A 13044-nucleotide genomic window follows, 5' to 3' on the forward strand; every position below is an offset into this window, starting at 1 on the left:
TCCATGAAGACACTGTATCGTTGTGCCTAATCCCCTCGGAATCTACAGAGAGAAAGAGCAGAAGGATTTGTTTCTGGATTTTTTTTCCCATCTCTATATTTATTTTTATCTTTGGTGTATGAGTATATTGCCTGTATAAAACACACACATGTTTGTGTGTGCACCGTGTGTGTACAGTGCCTGTCAGAAAGTGCTAGTCCCTTGAAACTGGAATTGCAGACAGTTGTGAGCTGCCCGAGGTGCTAGGGGCTGAGCTAGGGTCAAGAGCAGCAAGGGAGTGCACTTAGTCACGGGGCCACTTCTCTGGCCCCTCGCTTTGCATCATTCGAGGCAAAACACACATTTAAATAAAATGATTGAGTTATTTATCATCATTATAATTAATTTATTTTGTTTGGCATGAATGTCAAACTCGTGACCTCTGAGCGCCTTAGTGTCCTGTGTGCTAAGATCCCAGGTACGAGCCTCCGTGCCCAGATAAAACGGATGTCTACTTGCACATTTCATGCTAGAGGCTGTTGAAGAGAGCGGCAGCATTTTTGTTTGCTGTGCTTGTTAGTCTGAGACAGGTGTCAACTGCATGGCCAGGCTGGCCTCACACTCAAAGTCTTAGCCTCCCAAGAGCCGTGCTTGCAGGGGTGAACCGCTCTATCCACCTCTATCTTATTTCCGGCTGTCATATGTTCCACTTTATTTTAAGTTTTTAATTCAAATTTTTACTTATTTCGTATGCACGTGCGCATGCACGCACATGGGGGTCAGAGGATGACTTAGAACAACCCGGCTCGCTCCAAGTGGTTCCCAGGAATGAAACCACGTGTTCAGGCTCGGTGGCAAGCCCTTTGACTCAAAGAGCCATCTCACCCGCCCTACACCTTCTTTTATGTTTTTACTGACTATATTTATGGGGTACAACATGCTCTGACACGCTGTAGGGATGAACTCATCATTCGTGTCAGCATAGTCACTGTGACACTCATTTCAGCAGAACTCATATTAAAATGCTCTTTGGACGACTGCAATAGGGCACCGACTAACATGAGACAAGCACCATCCTGCAAGAACGTACCGGTAGAAGGTCATCATGCAGCCCGTGATGGTCATGTTCATCGGGACCTGAGCCGACATTCTTCCTATCAGAGTCATCTTTTCACCCGTGTCGGGATGGAAGGCCGAGTCATACGCGTACTTCGCTCTCCATAACTCATTTTCCGTGAGGCCAGCAGGAACGATTCCTTGCCTGGAAGATGAAAACAGTCGGTCCAGCAACTGCCTGCCCCTTTCGGGCGTCGCCGACCATGAGCTACGTGTTTTTCGACACTTTACTATGCCTATGGGACCTGGCAGGCCTATTAGAGCATGGGTTGTAATCATTGTCTTGTTAAATATTTATGTTTTGGATACTCAGGATTGAACCCGGCGGAGCATGCGCCCTGCCTCTGACCCGCCCACGCTCGCAGCCTAGAGCACAGGAACGAAACTGGTGATGGCGAACTTCTCAAACCCACTCTTCTCAATTATCCGTAATTCGGAAAATGACAGGAAGTAACATGCCTACCGAGGAGTGTTCAGCTTGAAGACATTCTTTGTTTTAAATGACATGTCAAAAGTGCCATCGGAATTCGGCAAACTCCGAACCACTTTCAGCCAATCAGACCAACACTACAGCACTCAAGGCTACTTTTAGCCTGTAGTTGGCGAACAGGTCAGGGTCCCTTTGGTGCACATTTTGTCATATTTTATCATCAATGGAATACTCCTCAGAAATTTAGAAAATATTCAAATTTAGTGGAGCTCTGAAATTGCCCACAGCGTATCTACTGTTTGCTACTGGCAATGTTTGGGCAAATACAGTCTTCCTAGGTGTTTAAGGTATGATACAAACCAGATGTTCACTAACCACTGTGGGGCAGGGAGCTGTGAAAGGTATCCTGGTTCCCCGTCGGGATAAGGTCAGAACCCCGGTGACCCTAAGGGACAGTAGGCGGTTCCCTAAACTCCCAGGAGGCCAGACCCCTCTAGCTACAGCATCCCACCCCACCCCCCTGTAGAGAGGCTTATGGCTATCAGACAGTAGGAGCAGGACCACGCCCTCCCATATGTAGATGAGGTCTTCCCAAGCTCTCAGACCAAGCCAATAGGGAGTACCTGCTGTCAGACCTTGACCCAGCCCAAAACTGTATATAAGAATCCTATCCAGGAGGATTAAAGGTATTCGAGAACTACTCCATCCACTGAGAACTTCTGCCATAAGAGCCTAACACTGCTGCCTGGGGAAAAGATCTGCTCTCCCGAAATCAGATGGGATACAGGAATACATGAGGGAAGAGTCGACCTCCCCTTTTCTCTGTAGTAACCATGGAAACCGTGAGTAGAATGAGCCTTCTTTTGGGTTATTTGTCAGGTATTTTGGTCAGAAAAATCACCAAGGGAACTACTAACGGAACAAAGACATCCTTTCACTCCTTACATTTTTGTGTGTCAGGGAAGGGCAAGGACAATCCCGAGCCTGATCCGGGTGATCAGAGCAATTGTCACAGTTTCAGAACAGCCCTGAGAGACTATCTCAAGACCTAAAAACGCCTGCTGGCCCTTTCGCTAGGCTTTGCTGACCTCTCACGCTGGGCTTACTTCCTCTGCTGTTAGTTCCTGAATGTTGTTTCCAGCGGAGGTTTGAACTTTTCCATGGGATTTTAAAGTTTTTGGTCTCTTTGTCTTGGCATCTTCTGTCCAAGTGGTCAGCCTGCTATCTCTCTGTCTCGTGTTTCGGTCTCACAAAGAACACTGAACTCCTCAAATTCCTGCTTATGTGGGAGGTCTTCCTCTGCACTGTTTCTGAGTATGTTTCCAAAAGGATCCATGACCAAGCTTCCAACCTACCTTCCTTCCTCCTTCTCTTGACATACTGCAGAATCCAGTCAGACTTTACTATGTGCTGGTCCCTTTCTAACTGCCTCGCCAAAGGCAGACACCTGAGGCATGCTATTCCTGGAAAAGCTTCTGATGGTCCAATTCCCTCTATCTGATTGGCTTTTCCCTAGAGCAGAAGTCAGCCAATGACTGTCCAGGGTCTGGGTGTTCCTTGGATCACGGGGCTCTTACATTATAAAAAGAGCTAACACAATTGTGATGTGACTGAGGCTCCTTGAGGTGAACGAAGCCTGAAGAATTTATTCTTTCAAAACATTTTGTGTGTGTGTGTGTGTGTGTGTGTGTGTTTATAAGAGCATATGTGTGCACACCACATGTGTGTCGGCCTTTGGAAGTCAGAAGGAGGCATCAGATCCCCTAGAAGGGGACTTACAGGCAATTGAAGCTACCGTGTGAGAGCTGGGAGCTGAACGCAAGTTCTCTACAAGGACAGGAGCGCTCTTAAATGCAAGCTACCTCCAGCCCCCTACAGTATTTCTTATCCAGTCTCTTATAGAAAAATACATCTACTGCTGAATTAGCTGTCCCAAAGAATACAAACTCTGAGATTAGGGTATTTGCTATAGGATGCATGATGTTTATTTGCATTTAGTTCCATATGTTCCTTATTCATTTTTGAGATGGGGGTCTTACAACGTTGCTCAGGTTTGTCTTGGATACTGGCTAGACGAGTCTCCTGCCCCAGTCTCCTGAGTAGCTGAAATGGTCCCTGCGTGGGTGGCGTCCTCTTAAACTCCTGTGCGGCTCTCTCAGTGACCGGGTGCATCTCACATCTGCATCCCTGGACTGCAGTCAGATTCCTTCCCATCTGAACACACACCCAGAAAGTCTCTCTCACTGGAGCTGTGTGTCAGCAGCAGTGGCCCTAGCCCACCCAGGTCTCGGGAGCCAGTTTCCTGAATGAGGCTGTTTCTATGCAAAGACAGAAGGATGCTTGACACAGGTGTGTTAGAGAAAAGGATACAGGACTCTGGGGGAAGAGACCTCACAGCTACAGCGAACACCGGCTCTTTGTGGTTCTACTCAGTCTTTCTATTTATTGGTTGGTTTTAGTAAGCAGCCGTTTACTGGGAAAAAATGTTCTGCAAAATCATGAAGCAGTTTGAGAACAATTAACTTGATTAATCGTCATCTTATGGTAAGCCAAGAAACGCACGGGGGTGTTTCCTGCAATTGCGTACCACGCAAGAGTGGGTGGTGTTACGGTAAGCCGGGAAGCGCAGCCTGGGTGGGGTGGCGTTACCTGTAATCGTGTACCACTTTCCTCGCATTCTCTAGCTGTTCGTTCGTTAAAAGGATGTTTCTGGGATCAGTAACCGTGAAGAAGTGACTGGCTCGGCCAATGAACGTGCTCTGGTCCCATCGAGGCTCCTTGATGTTAATGTTGGGTGGCACTTCCCCAGACATTGTCCCAGATCCTGAAAAGGGAAAGACAAGCCAGGTGAGGTTACTACAAGCCATTTTCTTTTCTTTTCTTTTTTTTTTTTGGTTCTTTTTTTCGGAGCTGGGGACCGAACCCAGGGCCTTGCGCTTCCTAGGTAAGCGCTCTACCACTGAGCTAAATCCCCAGCCCCACTACAAGCCATTTTCCAGTTAACCCGCATGTAAATAAACTCGGCCAGCAAAGGCTTATCATGCTAGCAGGGTGACCTGCTTTCTACTCCTGGAACCTACATCAAAGGTAGGAGAATCAACTCCACAAATTTGTCCCCTGATTTCCATTGCTTACCCCCTCCCCCACACCGAGCACGCACTTTCTCTTCCACATATACCAATAAGCAGTTAATCAAAAAAACCCAAAAACCACAAAAAAAAATTCACGTTTAAGTCTTGATTTGTTTGGTCACATTCTTAGCTATCATGGGGTGCATGCAGCCCATAATCGGCACGCTGGAAACTGTTCTGAACCAAAGCAAGCAGTTTATAGACCTCAATGTATTTCAGCCAGATGTCAGAAATTTACGACATCATCCTCCTCTCTAAAGGACATAGTGTTTCATCATTGTTTTCCTGTAGGAAAGTCAGAATGACTGTAGATAAGACAGAAACACACAAAGTTTTAACATAGCGGGAACTGGGGGCAGGGAGGGGACGCACTTAGTAAACTGCCCGCCACCCGGCACTGTGGACCAAGCCTGGAGCTCCCTGGCCTGCGAGTTGAGCCAAACCGGCCAGCTCCAGGTTCAGCAGGGGACCCTGTCTCAAAAGATAGGATGGAGAATGATCTAGGCATGTGTCCTGGAGCAAAGCAGCTGATGTCGAAGTTACCACATTCTGGCCTAACGAATGTCATTCCTGCCCGACGTAACGGACGACACAACAAGATTGTAAGATTATCAATAACGAATAACGATAACGGATGCTGACGATTATAAAACTGAAAAAGACAGGTTCTCTCAGCCCGTTCAACACAGAACCACTCGTCTAAAATTAAAGATCATCTTCTTTAATTTACCAGAAACACAGAGATTAGCAATACAAGCTGACTGCCCCACAGACCAAAGATGGCGCCTTCCCTTTCCCTCACAGCATGCCTGCTCTCTGGTCCGTGACTGCTCATTTACTTCTGAAGAATATTGCTTACTTCAGAACTGCACCGTAGTGTTGTACCACACGCTTCTGGTTTGCTGAAAACCACCACCTTACTATGCAAATAAAGAAAATTTCCCACAATCCAGCCTTTCTGCCATAATTGATGCTGCCTTCAGACATTCCTTTCCTGAAAACTTCTACAAGTATATAAAGTTTTGATATGCTATCTTTTAAATTTTATTTATTATTTTAGGATTCCATACATGAATATGTTTTCATTGTATCTATCCCTCCCCAAACAGTCCTGTGTCCCCTCTACATCCCCCTCTCAAATTTATAACCTGTTCTAAAAATATGTATTACATATGTATATATGTATATATTACATATATATGTATACACACACACACATACACACACACACACACACACACACACATATCTCAAGTCTAGGTATGTACATAGGTGTAATACTAACCACTTCAGCATGGGAGCCTATCAGATGGTTCACCCTGAAGAAAACTCCTTCCTTAGCAGCTGACAGAGTCCTTCCCTCAATCCAGAATATGGACTGGCATGGTCTCACTCAGGCAGCCCATATTGTTAAGAGTAAGTGGGTGCAGTTTGCCCATTCCACCCGGAGGACACTGTTTCCTAGCAGATCAGCCCACCCCCGCTGCCTCTTACAACCTTTCCACCCTTTTCTTGGATGTCCACTAATAGTCGTTTCATAAAAGTCCTCCAGCGGTGTCAGCTCATCACTGTGGGCCCTCGATAACCCTTTAGGCCTGCTTTGTGCTAGTTCTCTACACAGAACACCACAGCCTTGTCTGGGGCTCTCCTCTGTCCTATCTGGTGATTTTCTCAGCTGAATTCTCTGGTGACCGTGGGTCAAAGGATCCAATCACTACGGAGGCCTCATATAATCTTACACCTTTTAATTTCTGTTTCTAACTTTAGTGCTAACCACAACTTTCTTTAATGCTTCATGAATTCTAGGGAGCACCAAGGCATCAGATGCAAATGTCAGGTCGCCCTACCATTTGTTCGTCATAATGCATCACTGACCACTGGGTCAAAATTGAACAGGTCAGTCAGGCACCCAAGCCTGAAGCGGAGCGGCGGTGAAGCGAGAGAGTAAAATCCCGCTATTGATAAAGCGGGCTGGGACAGCAGGCCCAGATGAAAGCAGGCGCAGAGCCAATAGAAAACCACTTTCCTCCCATCTGTGAAGAATCCACAGCTCCATGTCTGAGTGACACCATCCTAGCGGGCAGACTTGGCTCTGTATCATCATAGATGCTCACAAACGTTGCGATTGGAAACAGAAGGACCAGCCAACCCCGCCCTCCTTTGCTCCCAGCACGAGAGTCACTGAGTTCCCAGCCCAGGCACAGGGCTTCACATTAGGGACGTTCTGGACTCAGATCCTAAGTCCATCTCAACATTGTCGTTTCCAAGGAAACAGGGATATGGGTCCACTTCACAAGTGCAAGCTTCTTTCCCCAGTCATGGTTTCTGCTCATCCTAATGCTGCCACAATAAACTCCACTGTTCTCCACAGTGCTGAGGTAGACCTTCCTTCTCTGCTTGGCTCAAGACCACACAACTCCCCTGGTAGTGATCTCCCTTACCACGGTGAGCCCGGAAGTACACCTCCACTGGACAGCAGCTGACTGTTCCCTGATAAGGTTATAATACAGAACAGACCCAAAGTATAAATTAGAATAAACAGTTGTACATGTTAAATCCAGGGACAGAGACACGTAGTAATTCCCCTTATCTGAGGGATTCCGCAGTGGATATCTGAGACTGTATGGACCCCTATATATTTTTCTATATATTTATAATCAGAATAAGGTTAATCAATAAATTAGGCACAGCAAGAAGTTAGCACGACTTACAAATGTTACAATACACATGCAATATAAACTGTGTGACTATGTTCCCTCTCAAAATATTTTACTGTTTTTTTGAAATTTTCCATTCAATGCTTTTGGACCATGGTTGATCATTGGTTGCTAGCAGGTAAATGGGGCTCATGGACATCTAAAGGCTGGGTCACTGTGTGGGAACATGGATTATTTACGCAACCTACAAACAGTAAAATCAAAACTGCAGTTCATATGTATGGAAGCTTCCAGATTTGTCCATAGAGTTAGCCAAGGCATTTCAGCAACTTCCGTAATGAAGGGGAATCAGGAACGTGAGTCCTGAACCCAAAGGTTGTCTGCACCTCAAGCTGGTCTGACCTGCCTTCGGTTTGCAGATGACGGTTATTAAGGAATTTTTACTGCTTAGGCAAATAGTATTATTATTATTATTATTATTATTATTATTAGTAGTAGTAGTAGTAGTAGTAGCAGCAGCAGCAGTAGCAGCAGCAGCAGTTGATAACGACTGTCAGAGTTACAGCTAAGGATGGAAGGATGGCTCACTAAGCCCAGAGAAACTCAAAAGCAAAGATGGCCATCACATCAAAGGCTTGGTTTTTTTCCTACAAAGGCCCCGTCAAAGACAAAAGCTCTAAAGCACAGGATGCATCAGGTGGAGGTGAGCTTTTAAAAACACACACGTGCCTTCAAGAGATACTCACACAGTAGGCCCGCCCGAGGCTGGCAGGACATGTGACTAGGCACAAACCTTCAGCTTGATGGGTGGGCTCTGAACCATGCTCTACACTCCGCTATATGGCTGATGTCCTCTTCCTGCCCTCCCTCTGATGTTCCTCAGGCTAGAGTAAACTCTTCCCCAGGGGCCACAGGATACCTAGGTTTTCTCTAGAGCATTCTTTCTCCTTTATGCTTAATACAGATAACAGGCAACATTTTAAATGTAGCCTTTATAAAACTCCAGTTAACAACACACTTTGTCCAATGAGTCAAGCGAAAGCACCATTTTGGCTAAATTGTAACCAACACTATGCCATTATAACAGACTGGATACCTTGTGGTAGTATCACATAAGAACCATACAGAACCTTACAAATGCATTATCCAACAAGGTCATCATACAGACAGGAAAACGGAGACCCAAGGGAAGGAAATACTGTCAGGGGACATGGCTGAAGTTGAGAGGGGACCCCAGCATATCACCTTTCCTCTCTGGTCTTTTTAAGCTTTTTTTCCCTTAAGGATAAAATCAGTTACTATCTATAGAGAGCTGGATGGAGTCTCTGAGGTCCCCTTTTTTCTCTAAATAAGAGAAAACTTCTTAGAAAGAAACTTCTAGTACAATGGACATTAAAACTTCATAGAGCATATACCAACAGAGCCACAGGAACACTTCAGAGGCCTTATGAAATATCCCTTCTAAGGGACAAAGATGGCCAGGAAGTGAACAGTTTTCTATTAAACACAGGGATACCTTGGATCCTTGAGAGGACGTGCTCTCCCCTCAGGACAGTGCGGAAGTAAGACAGCCCATTTTCCACAACCACTGTGTCCTTTCTACACAGCAGACATCTTACCGATGAGGAAAGATTTTCGTTCTTTCTTCCTTTCTTTCTTTTTTAAGATTTTATTTATTTATTGTTTGTGAGTACACTGTTGCTCTCCTCAGACACACCAGAAGAGGGCATCGGATCCCATTACAGATGTTGTGAGCCACCATGTGGTTGCTGGGAATTGAACTCAGGACCTCTGGAAGAGCAGTCGGTGCTCTTAACCGCTGAGCCATCTCTCCAGCCCCAGGAAAGATTTTCAGAGGCCATTCCCAACCTATAGAGGAAGGAAACAGGGCAGCTTTGCCTGCACAGAGACCTTCATACCCCAGGCTAAACTGTCAAACCTCAGAAACCACAAAACCCCACTGGAAGGCCTTGTCCTCGGGGGCGGAAAAATGATCTCCCACCCAAGATGTGCACACCATGTACCCAGGAGCTGGGGAAATGCTGTATGTGATTATCCGAGTGGGTCCAGAGTCCCGAGCTGGAGCCCGAGTGAGGCTGGGCGGACAGCTGAGCAGCTCAGGAGCTTCCAGTGACTGGAAAGGCAAAGGGACTCTTCCCAGAGCCTCCAGTCAGGCGTCTGACTTCCAGCACACTAAGAGAATAAATAAACTTGACTTAGATACTAAGTGTGTGGTTTGTTAGTGTGGCAAATGGAACAAACAGGGCTCCATTCCCTCACTGTGAGTTCAAGTGGCTCTCTACTGACACAAACTGGATGCAGTAATCTGTGCCTCCCACGCCCAGGCCACCAGATTCATCAGTAACGGGGTATCAGCACCCTGACTGACGCTGCCGATAGCAAGCCAGATAAAATTTAACTCTTTACTGCGATCAGTTGCCCAGACCCTTTTTAAAGTATGAATCTCCACCGGCAAGCCAGGCTTTCACTTTCTCCACTTTTGATTTCTTCGGGAACTGACTGGTTCTATTTAAAAAAAAAAAAACAAAACAAAACAAAAAACCAGACAAACAAAAAGAAAACTGGAAAACCTACCTCCCCTCCAGCCCCTCCTCCACCCTGATTCCCAAGTTCACTTGGGTCAGCCATGGGCAGGAACAGGGTTGTTCTTGTACTGGGTACTCAGGAGCAATGTGTGTGTCAGGTGGAGGAAGGACAGAGGAAGCAAGGCTGAGAGGATGCTTGGCCAGCTTCACTTTGGGTCAAGCATGGGGCCAAGGAAGGGGCTGCTGTATGGGACTTTGGGCAAACCGCCTTCCTCCCACTCATGTGGTCATTTTGTTTCAGGTCCTGCTGCAACGTGAACAAAGCAGCAGCTGGATGGTGGTGGCACTGGTTACCAGGGTTACTGGCCTGAGTGACATACAGAGATGGGGTGCCTGCTTGGCACAGACTAGTCAGCTTGCTGGGAATGCCACACACACACACACACACACACACACACACACACACACACACACATCTTAGATGTGAGGTTGTGGTGGGGGGATGGGTGAAGTAACAAGGATGGATTCGGGTTCATGAATGTCTGGTTAACATGCAGAAAGCAAGCAGGCGTCCAATGGCTTTAGTGACAGACTCGTCCTGAAGGTTGAGAGTGGGCAGAGTTCAAACTGACGTTTTTTAGAGATTTTCTTGAGGCAGGAAAGAAAAGAAGAGATTCGTGATAATCATTGGTGTGGGTCCCCCATCCGATGAGTCAGCTGGGAGAGGCTGCTGCCTGCCAGCAGAAAGGCCTTCCGGTGCTCTGCCTCACACTGATACTGGGGAAGGCATTGATGCTCACACAGCCACAGATAGTTCAAGATGTCGGAGGAGACCCACACCTTCCAAACTGCAGATGGAGGCACGGATAGTGAAAAATGCCATACGTTAGTGGCACACAATAGCCAAGAATGTTCAAGAACATCTCGGCTTGGGTACACCAGAGGCAAATGAAACACCAGAGAGAGACAGGAGACAATGGGTTGGGAGAACCTTCTCGTCACGTCCGTTCTCCAGACAACCAGCAAAGGTGCTAGCTCGTCAGGGTCACACCCCATGTCGGTCTACTCGATACAGCAGCCAGAGGAGGCATCCACAGCATCACCAGCTGCAGGGGAGCGGTGCTGGGGTTCACATAGCACATGGGCAGATTTCTCCCGTTTCACAGACGAAAGGGGACGAGTGCCACAACCACACGAGCTTGCCCACAGCTGACACACCAGAAACCAGACCTGGGGCAAGAGGTCTCCCTGTACATTTCAAACACTGAACTGTAACTCCTGGAGTTTGGGCCAGCTGGGGGTTAGTTCTGAACCGAGTCTGTCCCGCTGCTGCCTCATTCCACAGGTCAGTTGGGATATGGATTCCTATTAAAGGATCTTTTTTTTTTTTTTCTGAGCGATTTTAATCCTTAGAGTTAGCACCGTGATTTTTTAAAAACACCTGCTTTTGTAAGAGTCCAACCAACAAGAAGAGGAGGTAAGACGTACGCATTTTCTACAGCTTACTAAGAAGCAAAGTGATTTAGAGCCATTTGTCTGCAAGTACTCATGAGCTTTTCCCAGTCATCCACTCTCGGTCTCATAAACAATTTAGGATGTCGGCCACTAGGGTCATTAATAATTATAGCCCTACGCTGCCTTGAGAACTGGAATTACGGATGGTGGTGAGCTGCCGTTGTGGGTGCTGGGACTCGAACCCAGGAGCTCTGCATGAGCAATGAATTGCAGGAGGCACGGAGGTCCTTGAGAGAGAAGGTCCAGAGGGAAGCACCAGGGAAAGCCAGGAATGTGAAACACCGGTTGGTCTCTTCAAAAGAAGAGACTGGAGATCCTGTTTTCTGTCCAGAAGGCAGATAGTGGGAGTGGTTTACGACCTGGAGACTTTGCTCTCTCTGAATGACTGAGACCACACCAGATCCTCCCCCCATCCCCCCCAACCCCCGACCTTTAGGGTGGCACATATAGTCAGGCTATAGAACTCATCTTTACGGAAGATGTCATATGTGCGTTACAAAGAATCTTGATGTAGTCATTCCGCGCCTTAAGCTTTTCTGTGCATATAGGATTGAGGTCATTGTCACCAGGAAACTTTTCCCCAAATTGTGCTGTCCTTAAATATGCCTGAAAAAAAAACTGCCTGGTATCAGACTTGCGAATTTTTTTCCTTTTTTTTAAAAATTCATTTATTATATATAAGTACATTGTAGCTGTCTTCAGACCCACCAGAAGAGGGCGCCAGATCCCATTTCAGATGGTTGTGAGCCACCATGTGGTTGCTGGGAATTGAACTCAGGACCTCTGGAAGAGCAGTCGGGGCTCTTAACCGCTGAGCCATCTCTCCAGCCCCAGACTTTCGAATTTTGAACCAACCCTGGGTACTGAGCTGTGTTGAACCAATTTCCTTCTAGGCTCTCACTGACCATTACCCTGCTGTCCCTGGTGTTAGCAGAGACCCCCATAACAAGCACTCTTATCCATAGAGGCACCCATTTAAAAAAATTTATCCATTTTGCATGTGTGTATGTGTGCGTGTGCATGCGTGTGTAAATGTGCATGTGTACAGATGTGCATGTGTGCCATGACATACAAGTCAGAGGAAAACTTGCAATAGTTGGTTCTCCCGAAGGTGGAGATCTTGGAGATCTACCTCAGGCCCAGCACCAGGTACCTGATGAATCATTGCGTCAGACCTCGAAACAGCTTTCAAAGAGGACAGGGACACTCTGTTAGTGCTAACATTTGATCTCTTGGCCAAGTCTCAGGGAGCCTCATCCAAACACATTTCTCTAGTCTCTGTAGACATTCATTAACAAACATGGCCAGTGCACACTAAGGCGGTTTCACTGGCTTAGGCTTGTTTCCAACATTCTCAACATGCAAAACATCAGGTTGAAAAGCAAACAGAGTATTGCGGAACATATCCTGCATTAGTCTCTTCTAGTGCGCATACAAAGACCCTTCACACAACAAGTTGTTTATGCACAGGCCTCATCCAAGCTTGCTGGAGGGGCATTGTCAGACCGCTAACCCAGCAAACCCTGTCTGGGATTGGGATGGCACTGACTGGTGTTTGAATCCGCACATTGGTCAGAATAGTCTTTATTTCAATGGGCTCAAACTGCTTTAAACTTCACAACAGCTAAGTCACATGCAAAGCAAAACAGGAAGACGGTATCTCCTCAGAA

The 13044-nt window shown here is 46.7% G+C and overlaps 1 protein-coding gene across 6 annotated transcripts in view; it reads right to left on the reverse strand.

Annotated features, from left to right (window-relative positions):
• Sfxn1 (sideroflexin 1) overlaps positions 1 to 13044 on the reverse strand; it is a 36479-nt gene that overhangs the window by 18182 nt on the left and 5253 nt on the right. For all 6 annotated transcript variants that reach the window (XR_005495309.2, XM_008771502.4, XM_039095969.2 and 3 more), the window contains exons 2-3: positions 4175 to 4349; positions 1070 to 1240 (exon numbers count right to left, since the gene is read on the reverse strand). Coding sequence is in view for 5 of the 6 variants with exons in the window: in XM_063276665.1 (XP_063132735.1) it covers positions 1070 to 1240; positions 4175 to 4349 (346 nt within the window). In the remaining variant the exon portion in view is untranslated. The remainder of the gene's footprint in view (positions 1 to 1069; positions 1241 to 4174; positions 4350 to 13044) is intronic.

The sequence above is a fragment of the Rattus norvegicus genome, chromosome 17, assembly GCF_036323735.1.
Source record: "Rattus norvegicus strain BN/NHsdMcwi chromosome 17, GRCr8, whole genome shotgun sequence".
Lineage (NCBI taxonomy): Eukaryota > Metazoa > Chordata > Mammalia > Rodentia > Muridae > Rattus > Rattus norvegicus.